The sequence below is a fragment of the Candoia aspera genome, chromosome 6 (genome assembly GCF_035149785.1).
Source record: "Candoia aspera isolate rCanAsp1 chromosome 6, rCanAsp1.hap2, whole genome shotgun sequence".
Taxonomy (NCBI): Eukaryota; Metazoa; Chordata; class Lepidosauria; order Squamata; family Boidae; genus Candoia; species Candoia aspera.
The window spans coordinates 83,921,506-83,949,023 of record NC_086158.1 but is presented as its reverse complement, the minus strand read 5'-3'; the positions used below and the strand labels follow the sequence as shown (position 1 = coordinate 83,949,023).

At 38.2% G+C, this 27,518-nt stretch overlaps 2 protein-coding genes across 2 annotated transcripts in view; one reads left to right on the top strand and one right to left on the bottom strand.

The window, feature by feature from the left end:
* LRRTM3 (leucine rich repeat transmembrane neuronal 3) overlaps positions 1-22,750 on the top strand; it is a 104,173-nt gene extending 81,423 nt beyond the window's left edge. Inside the window, 1 exon segment of the mRNA XM_063306586.1 lies at positions 22,562-22,750. Within this exon segment, the coding sequence (XP_063162656.1) occupies positions 22,562-22,750 (189 nt within the window).
* The window catches only part of CTNNA3 (catenin alpha 3), a 781,530-nt gene that overhangs the window by 536,021 nt on the left and 217,991 nt on the right, over positions 1-27,518 (bottom strand). The window lies entirely within an intron of this gene.

Below are 27,518 nucleotides of genomic sequence, written 5' to 3'. Positions count from 1 at the left end.
TATTTTGAACACATTCACCTCATTTCCACAGGTTCAGAGCTGAACATTTCAAAGCCAGATTTCACATGTCAGATAAGTGCTAAGTAACTGTTGTTACTTCCCTTTCCCTCACTGAGAGTTGATTTTTTCGCAGCCTATACTGGCAAAGAACTACAGATTTTGAAAGATTAAGCTGGCATGGTATATACTCCTGAATGTTTTTGCAAATTTATTACATATTTAAAGTAGGCAGGAATTACCCTCCTTAACTGCCTTCATCAGCTCCTATGGGACCTAATGCTTTGGAAACAGCAGTAGCCCCAGGACACGAGTCTCTTTCCATTCAGAATTTCCCAATGGCACCTGACCAATGATATTCTGTGTTCTTTGACTATTATGCAAGAGCTATGCTCTTTACAATTCTACTCAATTTCACACTCCAAATTTAACTTTCCATGTGATAAGGTTTGGAAATCAGTCAAATATTTACACAGTTAATGCTCACATTGCACTGTTTCTTTTTACTCTTTATATGGCTTGTATATATTAACCACGCTTCACCGGGATCAAGACTGTAAGCTTGACGCACCTGTCCTGGGTATCCAGCAGCGTTATGAACTGAGGTGCTTTCTTTGTCATGCTATAACATGATGAAGATATTGTTTGTGATATTGTTTTTATTTCTTCTCCATGATAATTTACTCCTAGGAGTTCATGGGCATCCTTCCCACACATTTCTGGCAAGAAACAATGAACCATTTACTATATAACATAATGCAATCTTTTTAAAAGGTTTCCTTGGCATATCATGTTGACAAGTGTAGTGAGGGAAGGTAAGCATAATTTCCACATACTTGCAGTAAATATAAATAATGTCTCAGTCTGAATATCGTTTTCATAAGACTTTAGTGGTGAAGTTTAATGATTAAGCGTAATACTGATATTGGAGTTTTCTAAAATAACTTGCCATACTATTAGTTATTTGAGATACAGAAAGAAACAAGGTATTCACACAAATTATGGTAGTAGAAAGGAAGAGTAGAGAGAAATAGTAGTAGAGTAGAGTAGTAGAGTAAAAATGTAAAAGGAACAAAACTCAATTTCTGCTTAAAAGAAATTAAGGTACTTAAAGAAACTTCTTCCTGCAAACATTCTTAGTACAGTAATGAACATTTCTGCTGTAAGCTAGGAAATCCTAAACTGCTCTTGTTTTACCATGGAAGATCTCTCCCTTAGAAACTAGGAATCTTTAGGCCCATGTTTGTCCATTATTGACACTTAGAAACATTCACCTATCTAATTTCAGCTACAGCAAATAGGTTAAGATGACTCAAGGACTATAAGAAACATTTAAAGAGAATGGAAATGAGTTCTCCAGACTGATTTCAGTGCAGTGCTGAGGAAAATCAATAGACTGAATTATCCTGAACACATTTAATTGAGAAGAGTCCAAACTACCTAAGAACATCATTATCACAATCACTGCTAAACAGTAACCTCTAACTCAACCTATTGGGGGGATCTGAGGGCTTGGCTACCCAGCTCACCCTTCTCTCAGTGTGCCATATACCAGGACGTAGCAGAGCAGATACCCTATCTTGCTTTCAGGAGTACCTTCATTCTTTGGCTCTGAAGACTTGCGGTGAGCTGGACCCATTGCCAGAAATCTTTAAGAACAGGATCTTGAAAATGGAGACGATGCTCAGTTCAATGACATTTTCACCAAGATTGCATATCTCAAAGCAGCTGCCTCTGCCTTAGTTTTCTCCAGGTTCCATGAGGTCTGATAAATGGTCCACTGGTCCTCTGTTGCCTGGCTTTAATGACTGGTTCCCAGGACTATGGTCCTTCACAGTGCAGCTCCACCCTTCTTTCAGCAAGGCATAAGCAATTTATTCCACACCAAGAAGGGCTGGCAAAAGATAAAACCAGCATCCCAAATGCATGGAAAGCTATAACCTATGTGCCATTGAACATGCCTGTTATTGCAACTTGAGGCCTCCTTGTTTGGGGCAGCATTTTTGCTAGCCTTCCTCATGGGCATTAGGGGTTGAGGGTATTAGCACCAGCTAACAACAGTGTAATATACCCACAAGGAAAAGACTGTGAATATACTTGAGGCAGTCTAAGACTGAGCAGCTTGAATAAGAGATACCGTGTATGTATGTGTGTATATGTGTTTGTGTGTGTGTGTATACACACATACAATATATATATATATATATTATATATATATTGTATGTATGTATGTATGTTCACCAACATAGAAGCACTGGCCGATGCACACCAGCAGAGTGTTCTGTTTAATCTGGCCAACTTCCTAGGACATATTTGGGTGGAACAGCTTTCTTACACAATTCTAGTTTATTGTGATTCTATGCTTGCAGGTGGTAGCTATGGGACGTCTGGTGGATTTTGATACTCATCCATTTAAATTGGGACAGCCACTTCTGCATTCTCTTGGAACTGCCCTTAAGCTGCATGTAAGCCACAGGGAGATGGAGGTCCAAACTTAAATGACGTAACATGCACCAATGTGTATCACTGAGCTAATTTTTCACTGATTTGTTTCTTCTTCTTCCCTCTCCCCACTGAAGGAGACTTTGCTTGGACAGAACGAAGCAAAGCTCAAATGGATAAGCAGCCTGAGCATGGTCTACTGGCCTCAGGTGCAAACATGCAAATCACTCTGAGGATTGCATCTCAGCCTGGAGGACAAGGCTTCATAGGTAGTACATGTCTAGGGAGAAAATACAGCCCTGAAAAGGGTATCTGACCTTACAGAATGCATTGGGCATCCTGTTTAGTGAGAATGCTCCTGGCAAGAAGGAGGGCTAGACCTGCAGCAGCTGCAGGATATATTCCCAGGTCTTGCTGATGTGAAGAGCTTGGCAGGGTGCCAGAGACCAAAGTAAGTTTGGGAAAAGGTTGGTAGGCCCATGTTCAAGCTAGAGGACATTTTTCAGGATGCTGGAATTTCTTTTTCTAATTTGAAGCTGGACTTGTGTTTGGAAAATATTCACGACACCCTTTTACACAGGTACAGTGTTGCACTGAGGACCTAGCACAGCTTTTGGTGACTGAGGCTAATTCATTAAGTCAGATTCATAGAAATGCTTTATTGAGTCAAATCTGGTCTCAAATAGTGGCAGTGACAGTTTTCAGGTATTGTATGTCCTAAAACTTTCCCTGCAAGTTCATTTATAACAGTTCCCTTATTTCATTAATATCATTAATATTATAAAAGGGATACAATTGTTTTTCTTTGCTTTATAATTGTTTGAGGCTTTGGAACTAAGAGAGACGTGAAAGAAAAATGGACTGTGCACTATACACAAGAACACATGACACAACAGAATAGCAGTATTAACACAATTATGATGCAAAATACAGCAGAAGTGAATTATTTTAAAACAAACAGGTGGTATTATTTTATCATAAATTGCATTTAGTCTCTTGCATGGCTGCTTTATGATAAATCTGACCATAATATAGCTAATTGAATATATAGATATAGATATAGAAACTATACACAAAAATAGTCAGCTGATTCATTTGAATTAAATCTAAAGAAGGTAGAATACAAGTCATCCAGTGCAAACAGGTCCAGCCCAGTTTAATTTCTATGTATTTCCAATCTTCAGTATTTTCTCTGAGCATCCACTTTATATGGCAGAGGGCCTGGTTATCTGAGGAACCACCTATCTCCAATTCTTTCTCCCTGCCTGGCACATTCAGGCAGTGTACTCCAGGTCCCTTCACTTCAATTAAATGTTGCCATCTTGTACAGCCAAGGAAGTATGACTTCTCTGTTGAGCCCCCCACCCTCTGAAACAGCATCCCCCAAGAGATACAGATGGTGCCCACTCTCCTAGTGTTCTGGAAAACCCTTAAGACCTGGCTGTGTTCCCAGGCATGGGGTTAATGTGGTTGTTATGTGTTGGTGGGGTCCCTGTCATATTTTTGTGATTTTTATTATTCTAGTTGTTTTAGTCCAGGCTGCCTGTTTAAGTGGGTTTTAACTGTTTTAATTGTTTTTACTGGGTTCTTTTTTCTGGATTTTTTAAGCCATCCAGAGTCTTCTAACAAATCTAATTAATTTAAATTTAATTTATTACATGCAGCATAAAACCTGCTAAATTGGCTGTATGGCCAAGATACAGCCAACAATATGGCCTATGTTGACTGACTAGAATCAGCACAGTGATTACCTAATGCATGTTCATTTATTTGCATATTACAGAAGATTTTCCTAGTTCTTAGTTTTCTAATGAAATCTAAGTCATTAATTCAAGAACAACTGAGAAGAAATTTCCTAGAATGATTGCTATCTTTTGTCTTTTGATTTACCATCTATTGCAGGGAGGGATGCTATCCAATTACCCAGCAAGAGACAGTCATTTTAGATAAATGCATGATTTTAGAAGACAAAGAATGGAAATCGCTTCTCCTTTTTTTTTTTCCAAATAAGGAATTACTAATTTGGCCAATGTCATTCCCATGATTCCTATCATAGAATTCTACAGTTGTATTACTTTAAACTAATCTGATCAAAAAAGATCTCACCTTTTTAACTTATAGAATCTTAAACATATTTACTTGGATATAAACTCCATTTATCTTAATAGATCTAAGCCTTGGTTTGATTGGAAATATGTTGAAATTAAGATTAATGGAAGTTCAAAGCATGTAGAAAGCAAAATCGATCATCCTTCCTGAGTTATTTAAGGATGGATGGATGGAAGGAAGGAAGGAAGGAAGGAAGGAAGGAAGGAAGGAAACATGATATGGAGCTGTGTCCTTTGGAAGGACCTGCAGATCTCTGAAATACACTAAGAGGAGGTGCCCTGCGAATTGCCATGCTTTGATTGGTGGTTCTACCACCCAAGCATCCCAGATCGCAGCTTCAAAGGTCATCCCCAGGTATCATGCTGTCATGCACTGCCTACCGCAGAGTAAAACACAGACGCTGATTCCTAGGAGAGCAGGTTCTGGTTTATTTCATACGTAGTGTCAGTTGCGAAAAAAGCTGAGAGTGAGAGGAGCGCGCCGGTGCGGGGTTTAAATACCCCGCGCCGGTCAGCGCCCCCTCACCCTGGGTTACGTCATCCCCCCTTTGTCCTGCATGCTGTCTTGCTGGTAGGTGAAGGGTTGCGAGGCCCCAGCTGGTGCCCCGGGATCGCCCATCATCGGTTTCCTCATTCAGCCGGTGATTGCTGTCAGCTGGGCGATCTCCGTTGTGCTTGTGCTAACAGCTTGGGTGTGCCTCGCGATCTGCTTAGCCTTTGTCTTTTCTTCTTTCTCCTTTGTGAGCTGATGGCTGCTTCCTCCGGCTAGAGTCTGTGGCTGTTGTTGTGCGTGCTATGCTTATCTTGAGCCCCTTCCTCTGCTTCCTCGTTATTGTCATGTGTGCCGTTGTGCTGATGTCTTCAGCTCAACGGCACTCATGACACATGCAAGCACAGTTGCTTTGAACCAAGACATTGTTGCACACATAAGTATTATCTAGGTATGCTCACTGGCAGGTGTGAGAAGTATTTTTGAGGCACCTGTGTGAGCCTTCCAAAGGATATCACTGGTTCAATACTTTGCTCTTATTAATGTGCTTTACAAGGCATCTCTTTTGAAATCTTTCCACAGCCCTAGTGAAAAATAAATCTCATAGTTTGATAGTTAGACTAGGTAGTATTTAAATAGCATGGTAACATCTTCCTAAGTTAGCTGATATGCCAATAACTACAATCTTGTAAGTGAATGATGTAGCAATTTTCCTGAAAATCTTGGCAGACCTAAGACAGACAATTTGAGCCCATCTTGGTCTCAGATCGTCTAAGAAAGACGATCTGAGAAAACATTAGGAAAATATTTAACAATAAATTATCTAAAAACCCAAACTTATGGCCCTTTCAAAAGTAATAGGAAGCAAATAAATGACGTTAAAACTAAGCAGATCAAATTCTTCAAATACCTTGGAATCATGTTTATTTTGATTCTTGGAGGGTGCAAAAAGGATCAGCCACAAAAAATCCACCAGGAAAGGTAGCAACTACATCCCAGCTACTCTCAAAGTATTCTGCAAAGGTAATTGTGAAAGTGATTTATGGTTCCTAAATTTGGACTTATGAAGATACCAGGATCTTGCAAATTGTCCAGTCCAAATCTGTAAGAGCAATGTGCTTTATATATCAAACATTTCTGTGCATATTGAATCAGGAGTGTCAGCTGCTGAGCTGCCAGTCAGCCCTACCATTTAAATTACTGTCTTAAACAAATGTTTTCCAATGATCTCCAGCATTTCTAATCCTGCAGGAAGGTTTTAACTAACTCTGGAAAAAAGCTGTTGAAGGGGAAGCATTTGAACCCACATAACTGTGGGTTCTCCTTTCGGTTTCTGATCTCACTAGCGTTGGACAGGCATCAAAATTCAGAATGTGGCTCCTCCTCTCCTTAGGGAGAGTGAAAACAGAAAGGTTTATTACCAGCCAAGTGCTTATTTAACATTGCAGGTACAAACTGAAGATTAAGTTTATTCCTTAGCAATATTCAGTGCCCTACCTTCACCCTTACTACTGGGGAAATTTAACAGCATTCCTATTGAGCAATAGGAAATGTGGTAAGAAAAATAGAAACAGTGGGTCATATATTTTTATTTATTTATTTATTATTCAAATTTTGTTACCACCCATCTCCCCCAAGAGGGACTCCTGGCGGTTCACAATAAAATTCAAACCACAACAATAAACATTAAAATCTGATAAAATAAACAATTTACCAATATAAAATACAATGTAGATAAAGATAAAATCCAAGTGGCTCTAAGATGCCAATCCGGTGGGAGGGGGTCTAAGGCGCAAGCCACCCCCAAGAATGGTTATCCACCTTCCCGCCCCAAGTGAGATGGCAGAGCCAAGTCTTCAGGGCCTTCCTGAAGGTCAGGAGCGATGGGGCCTGCCTCACCGCCAGGGGCAAGATGTCCCAAAGGGCAGGGGCCACTGCAGAGAAGGCCCACTTTCTGGACCCCACCAGATATTATTACAGTATCTGTTCTACAAAGTATCTTCAGTGTCTATTCTACCATGTATGTATTTTTTCTATAGAGGACCCTGGAGGAAGTCAGGGGAAGCACATATTATATTATTCCTATCAGATCAGAATGAGGAAGTTACCAATGAAACTAATAGATCTTTCTACTGGCTATGCATTGCATCAGCTATTCAAAATATATTCAAAGTATTAACATGCTACTCCTCCTCAATATTCAGCTATGGATTATCTTCTGTGATTATCTTATTTTTATTTTAATATTTCTGTCTTATGTAAAGTTATTGCAGTCTGTTTATAAATAGCTCTGACTTCAGAATAGATATGTGAAGGAATGAGCTACTTGCCACTGTTACCTCCAAGCGAGTGGACTATTTTTCTAGAAGTGAGAAAGTGTGTATGTGCTTCTGTTACTCCGCTAAATTGTGGCTGTTCAAAGTTGCAAAGCTGCCTACAATTATGTCAACAATGTTTCATGATGCAAGTTATATAGGCCAGCTCCCTACACAGACACACGCAGGATGGGAGGCTTCGCTCTGGAGACACTGAACAGTTTGTATTTTTTTTCTTTTAAAAACAGCATAATTATAGATCCCACTTCTCAATCTTAAGGGTCCTCAATTCATTGCTAGTAAACCTATGGCAGAATAGTTCAAATATTACAAAGTTCTATTGCAACAACACATTCACATATGTCATTACTAATGCTACCATGTTTGTAATGATTGCATTTTTGTTCAGCAATGCCACCTCTCATTAAGAGTCTAGTTAGTGCAGAGAAAAGCTAGCTTTGAATAATTAAGGTTGGAGGAATAAGTTAGAGCTACTCCTTTTCCATTTCCACTTTATTTAGTTTACTTTGAAAATGTCCTGATATAAAAGAAAGCAATTATTTACAAAAGTGACATATACCATGGATATCAGAAATGGAATGTTTGCAGGCAGTATGTCAAAATTATGCAAGAAGACGTTAGATTCAAATATTATTTCATTCAGATGAGGATTTATAATAATATAATCTAACGTGTACATACAGAAGGTGGCAAAAAACCTCCAAATGGTTGTTCCACAGGGGATCCACAGTCACATTGCAGAGCAAAAGTCGGAGCCTACTGAAGGTCCCTCTGCAGTCAGGCAAGAGTGTGTGGAGTTGACAGAGACTGTAGCAAGAGTGGCTGGAATGGACTCTGGAAGGCTGAGAGAAGTCCCTTAATTATCATCAGAGTTCCTTAAAAATTAGATAGATGCAATTGAATGTAGTGACCATGTAGGGCAGCAAGGCAACGAGGAGAGAAGAGGTCTATTCACAGGGGCCTGGCTGTGTCACAGGGGCAAAAGAACTAGTGCAGAGGCCACAGGGTTGATTGATCACCCTCAGCTTGATCACCCTCAAGAGATGCCAGGAAGGAGAGTGCATGAATGGAACACGGCAGGCTCATGCTTTGTGACTGAACAGTGTTAATTTTCCTCCAGTGCGGCACCAGATGAACAAGAAAGAAAAAATAAGAGAAACAAGATGTCTTTATTTCTCTAGATTCCATTCCTACCTGTGACTGGCGGCACTCTTTGGAGAGCTTTTTGGATATTTTGAGGAGTTCAACTGCCAGAACTTCACAGTGGGCATGGGTGTGGGAGTTGAAATCCCGTCACCTCTGAATAGCCCCAGGCTGGGGAAGACAGAGCTGCAAATTATTGGCCACCCCATTCAGGCTGTGTGTAAATGTAATGGTAAAAGGAGCTATAATAGAAGAAAACACAAGCTGTATGCGGGTGATCTCTGTACTGTAACTGATCCAGTGTATTAAGAGGGTCTCACAAAATGGTTGCCACATCCCATCACAAAGCCCATTTAGATTAACTTTCTTCTAACTCTCCTGGCTATCATCTCCCAACTCCAGCTTTCCTGCATGATCACAAAAGCAAATCAAGTTCTCCCAGCCATTCTGGTTTCTAAATAAACATATGGGACCTACTTAGGGCCAAGAAATATTCCTGAAATAACAATGATGCTGGAGAATGCCATTTTGCTTTGTAGCATGCCAGCTTCCCATTTCACTTGCAGCAGAGGGCAGAGTGGACAGCAGAGGAGATGTCCACCATCACATAGTGCCCATGGGCAACACATTAGGGACCCTAGGATAGGTGGGTGAATATCTTTACTTAATCATCTTTTGAACTCTAGATGGTAGAGTATATGGAACTTCTCCTTCCAGAATGTTTGAATTAACACTCTTCTCCAACATTCATTAATTTATTTATTTTCTATCCCACCTTTATTATTTTTATAAGTAACTCAAGGCAGTGATTAAGATACCAGCATTTCAGTGATCATGATATTTAACCTACATTGGCTACTGAAATGGGCGGTGATAAAGTTTGATAAATAAATAAAATAAAAATGTCAATAACCCCCAGAAGATCCTCTGCAAGTTTTGTATTTGATCCATTCTTTTATTTCTGATATGGTACAACCAGTTTTGAAGCCTAGTTTCTTTATAAAATACAAAGACAAAAAGCAGAAGCAGAATACAAGAATCATCTCCTGATCCTCTCTTTCTACTTAAGAAATACAAAAGAATAAAAGCCAGTTTACATCCACAATATCTGCAATAAAAACCATTTCCATCAACAACAGAATGATTGATCATATATGACATATTTACTCCAGCAACTAATTACGGTATACAAAAGATTTTAGAACCAAAGTTATTTCCCTTTTTTAAAAAATTTTTTTGAAGAGGAGACTTCTGAAATTGTACTTAAACCCTGCCTCTTGACAAAGCCACCTTCTGGCTTATAAATAATAAGCCAAGTGCATTCATTTGTGCCCTTTGCACCACAACAGCCAAGCAGCAATCTTGCGTATTAACCTCACAATTGAAATGCAATTGCTGGGAATTGGCGCTGAGACCACGATCTGGTTACTAGTCTTCTAATTATACTTACAAGAAAAACTTAAATGGTTCATTTACATTGTGAAACAGAAATAATGGCAGATGGAAAATCTTTTATCAAAACCATTAGAAGAATGAATAAATTCAGTCTATAACAAATAGATTTCAATCCTCTAGTTGAAAACTCAGAAGGTATTAAATCCCATATTTAAATTCTTCCAGTGTCAGAGATTACATAAAATCCAGCACTGTCTGCTTTGGGAACACAGAACGAAAAAAAGTCATATTAAAACTATTAATAATAAGTGAACAGGCATGAAGGAAATTTCCACAATGTTTTATATTGCATGATGATCCATTTTCTTCGTTGTGCATTTGCTCTATAATGCTTTGCCAGGAAAGGGGTGAGTAGCACCTCCAAATATTGAGGGTGCTACAAATTCCATCAGTTCTGTCCATGCCACTTGCAAACATGTTCTGCCATAGTTCAGTCCATCCATCCATCCATCCATCTATCCAAAAAGTACACTCCTCTTATCAGCTGACAGCTAAATAAAACCTCTGAAATACTTCTCTATTGAGGGCAAAAAATAGGACCCCTCCCACACCCTATTTCTACATCTACCAGATCCCCTTGGGTAGCCATAGAATTGCAAACAAGAGGAAGGAAGAGAAGTCTTTGCAGGCAGACCTCTGATGCAACAGCTGGAGAGGGAGGGCCTCAGTAGAGAGCCCCCCTCAGTCACCTCCCAAATAAACAGAGTTGCTCCCCTAAAACCACAACTATTACAAATTAGAAATATACTAACATATGGCTGGTCTCCCATTTACCATGATGGATAGACATAAACAGTATTATTTGGACAATTGATTAGATTAAGAATGTCATGGGTGGAATATGTATTACCTTCAAGAGAAATCAGAGTAGTCTGATACAACACATGATGGGGTGTTATTGTTGTAACATGATGTAATTTAAAACAGGGCCATTATTTTTTATACTTTAATCTCATGAAGTATCTCTCAGTACCTCAAACCACTGATGAATTAAAGCCTAAATTAAATCAATAGTGAAAAGCAGGAAAAGCTTAACATTAAAGATCTGTCCTATGGGGTGCTATTGATACTGATCCACAGAACATTTAATGGTATCCAAACTTAACCATCTGATATACTTAAGTAGGCTTAATCTGTCAATGGTATTTGATTAAAATAAGTCAGTCCCTTGATTTCAAAGGATTTACTAAGTCTGCATCTAGCCTGTTAAGAAGAGCCTTGCCGGATTGGACAAGGGTTTTCCTAGTACAGCATCTACAAGCACTCAGTCTCTTACCAAAAGTGGCAAATGAGTTGCTTCTGAAAAATCTACAAGCATGGCATGGAGGAAAAATGTTCCTTCATTAATTGTCCACAGAGAGGGTGTGATGATCAAAATGTTAGACTAGGCCTGGGAAGATCCAGGTTGAAGTCCATCCTCAAACTCAGTGGCTGACTCACTGGGCAGTCTCTCTCTATTAGCCCAACCTTCCTAACAGGCTTGTTCTTGTGGGGATAAAATGAAGGGAGATCCCCATGCAAACTTCCTTGAATTCCTGGAGAAAAGAGTGATATAAATAAAAAATGAATAAAGAAAATACTGCCTCAGTATACAGAGATTTTATCATGGTCCGTAGCTGCTTTCTTCACCATAAGCACAGCAGACAATTCCCAGTTTCATCCTAATTTAAGCCAAAGATTTAGCTTGGGCAAATTTCATGTATTTCATCAGAACAAGCAACTAACTTCCCTGACAATATTTACTGTATCACATTTGGTGTAAGCCAGAGGGTGGGGGTGGGTGGAGAGATACACTTTTTTCCAAATCCTCTGAATTATATAATATAAATTATCACTGTCTAATTTTATGCTAGAGGTGCTGAAGCTGCTATTCACAAGCAGAGGAAAATGCCATTGGCATTAATGAGTGAATGAGCACAATACATAATGAAAGTCAGAAGCATTCAAAATGTTTTTCAGATAGAATTTGTTCCGATTGCAAGCTATATATTTTGCTGCTTCAGCAGTCACTGGTTTTTGTTCCTTTTAGCTTTCCTTCATGAGGGAAAATATTTAAGGAAAATCACCTGCAAAGCATTAACAGTAATGGTCCAAGAAAACAATTATGCACAATGAGAAGAGGGAGATGCTTAGACAGATAATTAGGCAGATGCTTATAAACCTAACGAAATATCAGGCCAAGACAATAGCTCTGCTCAAGTCAGGGTGTGTGGGAGTTGGTTTCTGCCTGCACTTCTCTACCTGGACAAAGACTCATGCGTGACTGTGATTTCCCAGCATAAGTCAACAGCTGGTGATGTGAATAACCTTAGAAAAACAAATCAATCCCTGCAGATTAGCTATTTATGTTCCAGCCAAAAAACATCAGCACATTTCCAGTTGTTTAAAGCTGATTTACACATATGCCTAGATTGGGGCAGAATGTAAGAATGCAGTTTAATAAATAAATAAATAAATAAATAAATAAATGCTTTTGCACTAAGCAACACAGAAGGAAGGCTAGTGGAATGGTAGCTACTGAAAAGAACGAGGAAAGACAACTATCTATTGCCCTGTAATAAAACAGATTAACAATCTCTATAAGTAGAGTAGTGGTTAAGGCACCAGGCTAGAAACCGGGAGACCATGAGTTCTAGTTCCACCTTAGGCACAAAGCCAGCTGGGTGACCTTGGGACAGTCACTTTCTCTCAGTCCTAGGAGGCAGGCAATGGCAAACCACTTCCTAAAAACCTCAAGAAAATTGCAGGGACTGGTCCAGGCAGGCTCCAGGGGTCAAAACTGACTTGAAGGCACTACAACAACAACAAAAACCCTCTATACACAAAGGAGACCCAACCCATTAAACAAAACTCTGTGACTATTTCATTCAAGCACTTGAGTGCTGATGAAGATGTAGATGTACGTATTATGTAGAAGATAATTGGGAGGGGAGAAAATTGTTGCTTAACCCCTTTGCCATCTGATCTGTTTCAGGTTCAGAATTATCACTCTCCCCAAGTTGCTCTTCACCCAATAGCCAAAGATATGAGTAAGAAGTAGAAACTTTGTAGTTTTCTTTGCACATCTGGGAAAGTAACTTAAGAGTAATTTTGAATGGAAAAAGGATCGGGGGGGTGAACATTATCTCCAAAATGCCCTGTCCTTCTTTGGCTTTGAAAGTTTGGGTTTGTTTCTAATCTTCAGAAAAAAGAATGCCATAGTTCCTTAGTATGATTTGAGCCTGAGTTACTTCAAGGTGAATTAATACAACTGGTATTACACATAATCTCTCAGATGAAGACTACCATGCTGCCTCATACAGAACGATAAAAAATGAAAAAGGAATGTCTCAAGAGCATATTGACTTTATGCAATAAGACACACATAATTATCACAGCCTTTTCGAGATCGGTACTACAACACACTCTAATATTTGTGATGAGCAGTGGTCACATGACCTTTTAAAAAGCAACTTTTTATGTTAGAAAATCAATATTGTCATGTTCACTGATTCAATGTGGTTTATACATCATAACGTTTCACATGCCATAGCACTGAGGCGCGTTTCTGTTTGGGAGGGAGCTGCTGCGTGATCTTGTACCAAGCTCTGTATGTGAAATCAGTACAATGGAATGTGTTTGGGTTATTTTCTCTGCTCAAGGACTTTTCCCGCAGACCATCAGAAACCGTTAGGAGCACCTGGGATTGTGAACTTGAGAAGATTCTACGGGGGGAGGGATTTCATTTGCACCGAGGGTTTTTACTTTGAATTTGGCACGCTTTCATCATTCTCAGCTTTCTCTGTGACCCTGCATAGTGTTCTTTAATAAATCAGATATCTTTGAATTCCTGCTCATGAGTCTGATAGTGTTTTAGAATAGGCAACCATTACAAATATAGGGTCAAAGGTTCAGATGAAATGAACTACAGGATTGGATCCTGATTCTCCATTCTGCTAAGGGATGGGTTCCTTTTGATCATGACAGGTTGACCACCGTGGTAAGGGGGAAGAAAATGATGCTTGCCAGTTCTCCTTCCCCTGAAAACCCTACATTGTCTCACATGTTGCTTTGGACTGTTTCCTGAAAAATGGAGAAAGCTGGGGTCACAAATTTTATACAAACTTACCCAGTTTGCACTTGCTGCATTAGAAAAGCATTGCATTTACATGCAAAAATCCATATTTTTCATAATTTCATGATGCCATTTATTTCAGAAAAGTACACCAGGTTGTGCTTTAGAGAAAGAGCAATAAAATCCATAAATTAAAGGAAAGTACACATTCTTGAATTATGTATGATAAAATTAAACTTAAGTTATATATTAAATAGTTACAAATTAGGTTCCTATTCTTTGACTTTCTACAAACAAAATGCTCAAGATGCAAATCCAGCTTTGTTTCGCTGGCAGTATTCCTGGTGAAGCTGTTCCACTCATCTCACTTTTTCAGGCCTTTATGGATTTATCCTAGCAATTTGCAGGAACTAATTATTTTAGTTTTATAAGACTTTCCATGGACCCAGCCAGCTTTATCTCTTTATTTTAACCATCAGATCCAATGCCCTTTAAATCCAGGGCACCCCAATAAGAAGTATCTATGAATAAAGTGCAATAATTCAGCCCAAACCATATTCTGGTTCTTCTTTATGCACCTAAAGAATAAGATTGCTGCAAGGGGAAACAGACAATAGCCTAAACCTGATAAACATTGTATTGTGTTCCTATGTAGAAATAAGAAAGAGCTGTGGGATCGATTAATCAACACTGTAAAGTGTGAGGGAGAGTTCAAGAACAACACACTGCAAAAAGTATCCAGGCAGAGAAATACTTAAAACACAGTGTTGTAACAATCTAATATGGGTAAGGTGAAAAGAAAGGAGGAGGAGGAGGCAAAAGCAGCTGGGTGGAGAAAATAAATAAACAAACAAACAAACAAATAGACAGACAGACAGACTTACATTTAAACCCTCATTCAAACAGACTTTTTCTAAGCAGATATTTATCAAACAATCATCCTGCTTATTCATTCTTATATCTTAAATGGCCCAACCACTTTTTCTGTACTTTCTCGTCTTGCTCTGCCTCTCCCCAATGATTCACATCTCCTAACAAAATATTTTTCTCCACAATCACATTCATTCCGAGTGCTGCACCATTCCCCCTGCCAATGCTTTAGTTCTTCCTTTAACACCATTCGTTGGACCACAGCATGCATAAAAACCACATATAATGATCTTCAGTGTAGAAGATACAGCATTTTTAAGTTCAAAGTTGTGTTCTACAGAACACCAACATCAGATATGTTGGTAAGAAAAGCCAAAAAGGTGCTGGTGAAGACAGGATCATAGGGACCATTTGTAGATTTTAGAGTAAAAGAACTCACAGGCCTGGCAACAAGCACTGAATTATCTGCCTTGTACTTAGAGAAATGGGTATCTTCCAATATTCCACAGGCATGACTTTTTAGTTGAATCTGCTAAAACTGTGATATATCTATGTTATCTGTTTTCCATATAAATTTTTTACAGTGTACATAGAACAATAGTAAAACAAGGCCATTAACTTCGGCCAAACTACAAAGGCTAAAATATTAAATCAGTTCATATGCAACAGAAGTTTCTCAATAGGCCTTCGATAGAAACCTAATCGCTTTCCAGCACATAAATTAAAAGCTTTCACTCTGTTGAACTGTTTAGTTTCTTTTTAACCTTCAAAGGTCACAGTTAACTAACTAAAACTGTATTTCTGTAATTTGTTTTTCTATAGTGCCACATGAAATGTCAGGAATTTGGACATAAATTACTAGCATTTCAAAAATTATGTTTAAGAGATGTGAAAGTGTCAGCAGCTCCAGTTTGGGCACAGCAATTAATCTCTCTCTCTAGGAATACAGGCACACACTCAGAAGCTTAGCGCAAGATTCAAGGGTAAGTCTTGACTATATAAGCAACAAAGAAATGTAATCATGATGAAAATCAGCTTCTATAGGGCCTAAGAATCCAGCTCTCTAGGTGTCACTCAATGTTTCAATTCTGAGTTTCTTTCTCCTGCCCTTTTGTTGTGATGGGCCGCTTGTCTCCTATCACTCACACGGGCTTATTGATGGCATCTGGCCTTTATTTACAAATGGTCTCATTGTTCCAAGCACTTTGTTTCCTTCCTTGTCAGCCCTCCCAGGAAGCATTTCTGATAACTATTTAAGTTCCTAATATTAAATCCCAGTTATATAAAGAAGCAATTCACACAAACAAACCCTAATTCATTAACAAATAAAGACACTTATCAGCATCAAAATCAACAGTGCCTCAGATATTATTAGAAGCTGTAAAACCCTAGATCCTTGGTGGCAAAAGACTGAAGAGGAGAACCACTGGGCCTTTCGGATTGTAGATCCCTCCACTACCTTTATCCTGTTTCCATTCTCTACAGAGAAATATCAGCTTGGAGCAGGGAATTGGACCAACTGAAACAGATGGATAGATATCGTGCCCTTTTGATTGCCCCATTCCATACTGACTCAGGATCTTCCATCATTTGAAGAGAGTAGCTAACTGATTTCCCAAACAAGCGCTAGGGTGCTTATCCACCCCCAGTGCAGGGACAACAGAATATTTTTGCTAGAATTAAAAGGTGTAATAACAGCATGAGATGTCATGCAATCCTTTTGTTTCTTGAATTCAGCTTAGTTTCTCCCACTGTTGACCTACTCAGTTTATAGCTTGGAATCCATATCTGTTTAGGATCACAAAAGCTAGGTAATTTAAGAAATTGAAATACTGCTTTTTCACTTTCTTATTACTTTTCTTTATTCTTTAATTCAAAATGTGTACTGTTTTTAATTCTGTTGAAAAAAATCTTCAAAAATTATTTTTTTAAAAAAGAAATTTGTTTGAAATCAGAGTATTTTTACCATGCCACATGAATATGACCAGGATTTATCCCAAAAATACACATGCCCTAATTAATGTTTCTTCTAATCACTAAATGCAGGAGCCTGTCAGCCAACAAGCTGGGTTACTGGTTTTGTATTTATTGTTCTGCACAAGGACAATTTATTGGTGCTTTATAACCTCAAGAAATTATTATTGGAATTATTTGCATTCCAAGAATATCTGTGTTATTCAAATGTTGAAAATACTTTATTTAAAATGGGAATTCAGTTTGGATGGGTTTTTTTTAATGTCACACTTTCGTACAAATAACTCTGTGACTTGACTTAGTATTTTTGGAACATCAAGAAGATCAGAGAATGACTCAGACTGTTTTTATTCCATCAATCTCTGATGTTTTCCTGTTATGTACTTATAGTCCACAGGCAGAACTATAATTGATCTTTTTATCTTGGAGTTTTAGTACTGGCTTGGCATTTTGAATGTTAAGAACCAAACTGCTCTGTCGCAAATGTAAGTTACACATAATAATTTAGCAAAATGAAAAATAATCAATGGAAGTGGTATGTGGACATTAATGCTATGAGGAAGAGAGTTTCATTCAGTGTACAACTGTTTACAGGACACCATTCTGGGCATCCGTAGGCATTCTGTAACTATTCTTTCCCAAAAGTGCCTAACACCGCAATTTTGAAACAACGATTCCAACCTTAGGGAGTTTATTTCTTTGGGAGTTTATCTATTTCCAAGGAAAGCCATGAGTGGCCCTTACAAGGATGGTTGTTATTTGGAGCACTGTTGGCAGTTATTGGAACAAAACTGGTGGCGTTGGAAAATTTTTAACAGCCACAACCAACTTTTAAACAAGATATTAATTATGAAGATAGTCCTGTTTCAAAATGCCATAAATTTCAGAACAGAATCTTGGCTCAAGCAAAAAGCTAATTAAAATGGTTTTCATTCTCCTAGGCTAGAAAGGGTCTCAGGATATCATTTTCTCATCACAAGCCCATTGATCATGATATTGTCCAAAAGTTTGGTTTCCAAATAACCCTGGTTATTCATGCAAATAAAGACATAACACATATTTTTCAATAAGGAGTATATTACGCTAATCCCCTACTATAAAGGAATTTTGTCAGTTTGTTTTAATATTTTTACATAAAATACCATCCAAATGGTAAATTCCCACCTGCAAAATAATATATCCTATTCATTACATCTAGCACCACCTGGTGACCTAAAAGCTTTCTCTAGGTATAAAATTATTTTAACTCAATTTTTTTCTAACAAGTTGTGAGACAATAACCTAGATTACAGACAACTAGACAATGGAGAACAGAGAATACATCATGAAACAAATCATAGAAAAGGAATTTATTCCAGCTCAGATATTTAGATTGAAAAGATGGGTCAAACACAAATAGACAGGCATAATTCACCATCTACAGGGTACAAGCAGGCTGTTAGCAATGTTCTCTAATCACTATTTGTTATTTCTAGCATGAAGTGACTTATTTTAATTACATAAACATCACCATTCTGCATAGTTCTTGAGAGATGCAGTGTTAAATGCCTCCTAACTAGCCGGTACAATTTTAATAGGGGGGGGGGAAGCATGTCTAGCATTCGATGAAAAACTTTTTGTATTCTGCTTAGTTTCCAAAAGGAGGTGTAACCATAAGTAGACCAGTAAAATTTCAGTCCGCATCTTATCGTTTGCTCCTGTATGAAAAAGGCAGCATAATGTGGCTAAGGGCATCTCTGCTCTGCACCCATGAGCAGAGTCTAAATAATATATTTCTGAATTCATGTCCAGTAGCTCTAGCAAGAACAAGGCTTCATTCTATAGATACACAGTGCTGCTGGTGGTGCAGTATGAACCATTAGGTATTATTGAATAGTTTTCCAGCTCTGCATTTGGTAATTAAAATGAGAACAGTGATTACACTGCAGCCATTTGAGGTCCTAGTTGGTTCGCTTCCCAGAGATAGTGAATGGCTGGATTTGCTATTATTTCTACTAAACTGACAGCATCTCTGGCAATAAGGTGTTCCCATTCTTACTAAGAAAAGGTAGAAATGACATTCTGGCAAAAAACTCATTTAAAAGAAGACTGGTAGTATCTTGAAAAAATTAGAACAAATTTAGTTTAAAATCTTATATCAATAATATCTCATTCCCTATAAAAGAAAAAGATATATCAACCAGAAATATGGAGAACGGAGTATACATTTTGACATTATGGAAAATTAAGCTGTATGTGTAGCATTTTACAGCAAAGAGCAAAGGGGGTTTAAAATATTTATGTATTCTTGCTGATTAATTACCTAAAATTATACATATAAAAGGAGGGTGCATTTACTGATAGGAAAACTTCAATAATGTCTTCTCAGAGGGGGAAAAAACATTATCTTTATCTGTTCCTCCAGAATTGGGGCTATCAAAAATATTGATGCAAATGCATATTACGGGAGTATAAATCAGATATTTATGAAAATATGTATGGCATTTTGGAATGAGAAATGTCAAGGATGATGTCTACTCTGATTCTTTTATTAATTTGAAATAAATATTGTCAGTCAGTTTACCCTAAATGCCTCATAGTTGCTCAGTTTGAATAAGGTAACACTACGTTGCTGATGAGGGTTTGATATATAGATAGGGAAGGCTATTAAAAAGCAGCAGGAAATTACTGCTTTGCAGTATTGTTTTTCTTCATTAGAAGAAGTCACTAAACTTTTTTTTTTAAAAAAATCTTTGAGTGAGTCTTGACTCCTGGTGACTATATGGACAAGTCCCTGCAATTTTCTTGGCAATAATTGAAGAAGTGGTTTGCCCTTGCCTTCTTCTTATGGCTGAAAGAGAGTGACTGATCCAAAGTTACCCAGCTATGTTTGTGTCTAAGGCAGGACTGGAACTCCCAGTCCCCTAGATTCCACCCCAGTGCCTTTAACCACTACACCAAAGTGACTCACTTCAACTCTAGGGTTGTAATAAAAAAGATATTCTATTGGGGAGGGGTGGCAAAAGCCAATAATACACACTGGTGAGCATTCAACATTGTACACCAAGAATATATTTCTCAGGATATGAAGGGCCTGATAAATTGATATGCTATTATCAAAGAATTCCAACAACTGCTGTGTTTAAAATGTAAGTGCTATTTATACTACCGTCCATGTTCAAATATCTTTAGCGTCTAACACCTGCTCATTCTACCTAAAGGGCTAGAAGCAATTTTCTTTCAGGTGGGAGGCCTGGATTCCCCCTATCTGTCTGGGTAACAGCCTAATCTGGGTTGTTTCTTTTTCACTGGGTAAAAAATGTCATGCTGAAATAGAAGCATCCATTTGTTCCTTCTACAACCTGCACTTTTTCATTCTGTCAAAAATCATTCTCCCTCAGTGACTATAATCACTCTGCATTTCCTATGCTCCTGGAATGTGAAACCTTATCAGACCTGGGATCAGTGCTGTTGTCTCTTTGCAGATGCTGATGACACATCTCTTACTCTGTCGAAACACAGACTGAACTGTAAACAAATATAAATCAGTGATATTATCTTGCTTATTCCAGTATATGGGAGGCACAACAGGTAGATCAAGCAGTGTGGTTTATTAGGAAGAGGTACATGTTATATTTTATAAAACAGAGCATGTTCCCATTACTGCTTCCAACTGAGAAACTATTCAATTACTACAGCAGAGGGATATGGGTAAAGATCTTCACACTGCTATCTTTACAGCTGGAACAACTCCACTAAACCTAGCATTGCTTAATTTTAGCAAGGCCACTGCATTAAATACCCTTACAAAATGTATTTTGAAAAGAAGGAACTGGGGAAAAGATACTAACAAATTCTATTAAAAGGCATTAAAATTCTATTATGCCTTTTAATAAAATGTGTTAGTTGGAAAAGGTGCTATCAAACTTCTGTTTTTTTGCCACCCTAGACTAACATGGCTCTCCTCCTCCAACATGTGTATGAGTATCATGTCTTCATGGGGCCACTGGAAGAAGTTAGCACATAGTAATTAGTTAAAAATACTCAAAGCATACGTGACAAATTTAAAAATATAAAGTATTAGGTATTTTATATACACCCAGACAAATAGATGTATATATACTTTGTCTAGTATGCAATTATGTGGGAGCAAAGAAGCTTACTAGTTTCAAGAAAGAGATAAATGAATGAATGTGTGCATAGTTGAATACTATTTATAGTTTTAAAAAAAGAGATTGAGACCAAAAGACCACAACCACACAAGAGAGCATCACAAGCCACCCACAAGCGAAATTCGGGCATGCAATGGGTACCGAGCTTACAAAGGAAATAGGTGTAGGTGATCAAGGAAATAACTCCAAGTTACTTGCTCCACTTGCCCAGCAGGAATAATATTCATCAACATCATCATCATCATCATCATCATCATCTTGTATCTTATTGAAAGACCCACAGAAGTTGGGTCTATTGAAAATTCAGAATCAAGACATTTTTCTCAGGGTGATGAGATACTCCAGAATTTGTTGTTGCTGCTGATTTTTGCTTTAGTTATCTTTGCTTGTTTACTTAGCTACTTGGAACAATGCACCCCAAAACCTCTTATGATCATCTTAAATACACTAATAAGAATTAGGAAAAAGGAGGCAAGATGACCCTCCGTGTGGTCTGCAGTTTGGGCATACTTTTGCTACAGTTTTTGGTGCAGGAGAGAGGAAATTGGAGTACTGTGAACACCTATGTTTAATTTTACTTTCTCAAGCCTGAACAGCACATTTCTTGATAAAAATGAACAGGCTTGCCGGTAATTGGGAGGCTCAGGGACTGCAACAGGCTCCAGCAAATCCAAGTGGTGTCTCCTTGTCAGCTTGCCAATTGGCACTCCTCCCTGCAGTCTCAAGGTATAACTAATCACTGCCCTGAAACTTCCCTGCATGGAACTTGGGGAGGCCAACAGCACTTCCATCCTCAATACTGGGCACAGTAAAAGGTAGGCTGTGGGGGCAGCACTTTTTTTATCAGCATACTCTCCTCCCAGCTGAGGATGGGAAGGAAGCATGTTAACCCGGCTGTGCGCCTTGCCTAGAAATTTCCTGGCTGCCAGGAAATGGGATTTACTCAAATGGAGAACTCGGCTGGATTTACTCTTAAAATTTTTGCATTATAAAACAACCTAAACTGTTATATTGCACCATCCTTCGAGGGAAATTTCCACATGACAATTCTAATGACTGTTTAAAAAAGTATTTATTAAGTTTTCACAATTCAATGCAACTCACAGGAGCATTTGCAGTCACTGCTCCAAAGATCCCTAGTTTCTAAGCTTAGGTTTGGTTTGGTTTTTTTGAAAGTTGCCATAAAACTAAATCTAGTTTCTGTTGGAAATATAACCATGGGTACACAAAGATGGGGAGGGAATCTGATCAGGACTGTGGAATTGTGATGTGGGGATTTGCCACTATTCCTTATCTAATTTTTTTCTCATGAAAAATGTTATGTTCTAAGGGACAAATGATAAATATGGAGGTAAAAGAACTTCATAATGAAAACACCCCTCACTCAGGCACTCCAGAGCAATCTGATTTCCCACCTCCCATGCAGTTGCGAATATATTAAAGAAAGATGGAAGATGTAGTCATGGTCTCTGGGCATTAAATCTAGTTTCACCTTCAAATGCTTCTCTACTAATTATTTTTCATACATATTTCCTTTCCAGATACCTTTATCTATGAATATGTCTACATTTCTCGCATACGATCAGCCTACAATAAGTTACTGTGGTGTACATCATGAACTTCTTGGTCACAAGTCCTATGACTCAAATGCACAGGAAGAAACAATGGAGACACAATTAGAGACTGACCTGGATCTGAGCACAATCACAAGAGCAGCACGAAAGACTTAAGTGGTCAGAAAGATAACCCAGAGTCGCCACCAATTTTTTTATTTGTCATGAAGAATTAAATCAATATTTCTCCAGGGATGGATTCAAACTCCCAATTCTGTTTAAAAAGTTACACATTCGGATACCGATTGTTTCAAGTCTACAATTTGTAATTAGCTAAGTTGTGCAGTCTTTTTGACTTCAAAATGGAGTATGATCCTTAAAATAAATCTTTTTTTCAAAACTCATCCTACCTATATGTAAAAAGAAAAAAAAACTGTACAGAGCTAATGTATTTTTTCATATTGTAAAGTTTCAATATACTGAAATGTACTGGTATGTACAGGACCATGCTTTATTTTATTTTCCAATTTTCAGTTTCTAAAATTTTAAATTAACAAAAATTATACTTTGTGTTATATTCAGAGTTTCTCAGTTCTGTAGAAACTTGTTGGTTCTGCATTTATATCCCCAAAACAAAACACTCTAAAATTCTGCACTGTGCAAATTAGGCAGAAACTCTATCACACAACAGAATTCTTTCAACATATTCTGGAAATAATCTATTAACCAAATGAGAGTTGGATTGTTCAAACTCATATAGACATGGACATGGGGGGAGGTGGGGGGAGAGGAGCTAATAAAAAAAAAGATTTTTTAACAGTTCTCCAAATTAACTCTTGCCTTGAATTACAAACTGCTTTTTCAAGCAATGAAATGTAATGATAAAGAGGGATATTTTAACAATACTTTTCTGAATGAATGACTCATTGTTTTATTCTTTCATAACACAAATACAATAATGGAATGGACTAAAGGAAAAAAAACACCACTGAAGACAAAGACAGTAATCATAGCAACGAAGTTTCATTTAACTAGAAAAACAAACCTGTTTGGGATGGTTGACCTGGATATGGTTTTCTTTAGTCACACTACAAAGCAAAGTGAAACAACAGATGATAACATAACAATCAGTTCTAGTAACATATGCTGTCTACGGGTATGTTTGATTGTTTCAGCATTGCCCTAAAATATTTATAAGCCAATACGCACATGTCCAAGGGTTTTGGAAGGAAGGAAGGAAGGAAGGAAGGAAGGAAGGAAGGAAGGAAGGAAGGAAGGAAGGAAGGAAGGAAGGAAGGAAGGAAGGAAGGAAGGAAGGAAGGAAGGAAGGAAGGAATTCATTATATAGAAAATACATAGAAAAACTGACTTCTAAGAGATGAAGTCCAAAAAGACTGACTCATGTGCCTTGAAGAAGAGGGATAAAATGTAGAACTAATCACACATTTTTAAGGTTTGTTTTGCATTTACACTGACGTTCTCATTATCTCAAAGGTAAGGAAGCAATCTTCTAAGTGTTCCATGATGGGAATAGATCATAATTTATTTTAACATGACAAGTATTCCAAAAACATTTCCAGGGTCATTCCAAAGCCAGGGCCCCTCTGCCATAAGGAAGGCGCATGCTCACTTAGATCTGCAAGGTGTGAGCATAAGCATTTTTCCCCTAAATGGGAAGGATCATTTTAATTAAGGCTACAAATTTATGTATTTATTTATTTATCAAATTTCTCTGCTGCCCATCTCATACACGACGACTCTGGGCAGCTTACAGATAATAAAATAACAATCAATAAAAACAGTACAACATAACATCAATACAATATAAATATACATAAATACCAATAAAAATATAAAAATACCGGATATAAAATGTAAAATTCAAGATGGCAATAGTTTTGAACTTGGCACGATCACAGTACCAGCCACCCCCAAGACTGACTATCCCCCATCCCATCCCAAACGAGGTGGCACAGCCATGTTTTCACCCCCTTCCGGAAGGCCGGGAGAGTGGGGACCTGTCTTACTTCCAGAGGTAAGCTGTTCCACAGGGCGGGTGCCACAGCAAAGAAGGCCCTCCTCCTGGACCCTGCCAATCGGCAATTCCTCATAGACAGGGTCCATAACATGCCCTTTCTGCATGACCAGGTAGGACAGGTCAATGTTGAGGGGATGAGACAGTCCCTCAGGTAACCTGGATCCATGCCATGTAGGGCTTTAAAGGTGATAACCAACACCTTGAATTGGACCCAGAAGCAAACTGGTACCCAATGCAGCTCACACAGCAACGGTGTTATATGTGCCCTCCTTGGGGCTCCCAAGACTGCTTGCACAGCCACATTCTGGACCAGCTGCAGCTTCCAGATACTCTTCAAGGTAGCCCATGTAAAGGACATTACAGTAGTCTATGTGGGAGGTGACCAGGGCATGAGTGACCATTCGGAGGGACTCCCAATCCAGGAAGGGGTGGAGCTGGTGCACAACACAAAGTTGTGCAAAGCCCCTGGCCATGGCTGCCACCTGCTCTTCAAGCAGGAGCCGCAAGTCCAAGAGGACCCCCAGGTTCCACACCAGGTCTGTCTGGGGCAGTGCAATCCCATCCAGAACCAAAGATGGTAAGTTCCCAGATACCTGGGAGCCCCCCACCCACAGCCACTCCATCTTGCCAGGGTTCAGCTGAAGGACTGGTTTCCCATCCAGACCCCCACAGCCTCCAGGCACTGAGAGAGGGTGGCCACAGCCTCACTTATGTTATGCACATAGTCCCTGAATCACTTCATTATCTTTACATGCAGTAAGAAATTTTGTCATCTACCGTTTCACATTCAGGTCCTTCTATAAGCTAATGTATACCACAGACCTCCACTGGGAGCTCTTTTTATTATTGCTACAATCCCTCCATCTCCATTTTTGGTCAAAGCTAACAAAAGCAAGTCATTACAGATAGTAAAGTGAATGAATATCCCTCTCTGTGTTCATCTACTACTACCTAAAGAAGAAACTACTACTGAACCCTCAATCCTACTGTACATTCATAACTTTATGTGCAGTATTAAAATATTCTCATAAATATGTGGGAATAATGAAAGCATTAAAAATTAATCAGTAGTAAACACCAATGAATCTGGATGGAAAAAATTTTTAAAAACACAATTATTACACAGCAGATCAAATTGGAGGGTATATAAAATGTCTACAATAAAAAATAAATTGTTCATGAATTCCAGTAGATCAAACAGAACATGATTGTCAGTGATTAAAAAGCTTTAAAACTATTAATAATACTATTCCACTGAAACACATACTACAGCACTATTACTTTAAAATCATAAAAAAGATGTATCTTATGGTGATCTTATTAGGGAAAAAAGATTCAAGGATACTTGGGTTTTCCAAACTATGAAGATAAAATTTCATATAATAGTAAAAATCCTTTTTTATAAATAAAGAGAAATTTAACCACAAATCTATTTTTCTCAATATTTCTTCCAAGTATTTTACAACGACTTCATCAATGAACTTAAGAGATATGAATTCAACCATTTGTATGAAGAAACTCTTACTGGGGGAAAAAATCTTCAGAATATTGTTAAAAAGAAATGCAAGCATATAAAATGTCAAAAGAGAATACATTGTATTATTTATTTAACATCCTAGATTTTTGTAACATATTTTGCATAAATTATTTGCTATTCAAAATATTTTATTTGTCATTTTTAAGACTCATCCTAACTTTCATAATCTCTTCAGTTTCTGATTTCTCCAGATATTGCCACACGCGACCCTTGGAATTCTCTTTGGCCACTGTTAGTAGAAATTGGTGGCACTGTTCCTATCAACTAATGACAGGAAAAATAGGAAAACTGGAAGGTATTTCCTAGGAGAGGTTTGGAAAACATTTTAAAAACAAAGAAGCCCTCTGCTAAGAAGAACAAACCCACCCACCTTTCCTCATTGGCCCACTAAGGTTCCCAAAAAAGAAAACTAGAATCTCTGAGTGACAAAAGGTTAATCATACCTGAGATTCTGGTCTGGGGATGTTTAGATTTCTGATCCACAGAATTAACTGAGAAAAAAATGTTCTCAGATAGAGCTATATATTAACCTTCAAGAACAGAATTATTTTTCTCACTCTTAAAAAATTTCAGAAGAAAATCTCATTTCTTCACATTGTAAGTTAGGTAACCATATGAATTCAATAAGAAACAGATTATTGCATTCCTGTCTTACTGTTGTTCCCTGTTACTCACACTGTATGTTACCTTCTGCAGATAGTAGCCACCAAAAATAAACTGGGTTTAGCCCTACAATTAACCCAGGCAGATTTAGGTGTAGGGTTAAAATTACTGCAGCTATGGGGAGAACTCCTGGAGAAAATCTATGTGATCGCTAAGAGTCAACAACAACTTGTCATGAGGAGAATATTGTTCCAGATGAAATCATGGCTACGTGGAGAATGTTGGTTGCCAGCATACAGAGTTTCAAGCAGCATGTAAAATTTATTTTCACACGGTTTTTCTGATGCCATGTCAAGGTTAGAAGCTTGGAGAGGGAGGGACATTACAGCAGGAAGTGTTTCCCAAACTTACACATGCCTTAAAATGCTTGCAATGCACAAGGTTCACTACATGTCCCATAATGAGTATTGGGGGCTGGGGGAGAAATGTACCTCTATATTTTTATTTTAAAAAATTAAAATGTACACTAAAAATTAAAAAGTTAAGTCTCCCTCTGCAGTCATGCTTACTCTTTAGCACATGTTGGCACAGCAGTTAAAATGTCAGACTAGAGCCTGGGAGACCATAATTTCATGCCTAAGGGAGTTCTAGGCCTCCCTTAGGCATGAAAGCCAGCTGGGCGACTTTGGGCCTGCCTCCCTCCCTCTCTCCCTCCCTCTCTATGCCCAACCCACCTCACAGGATTGTTGTTGTGGGAGAAACAGGAG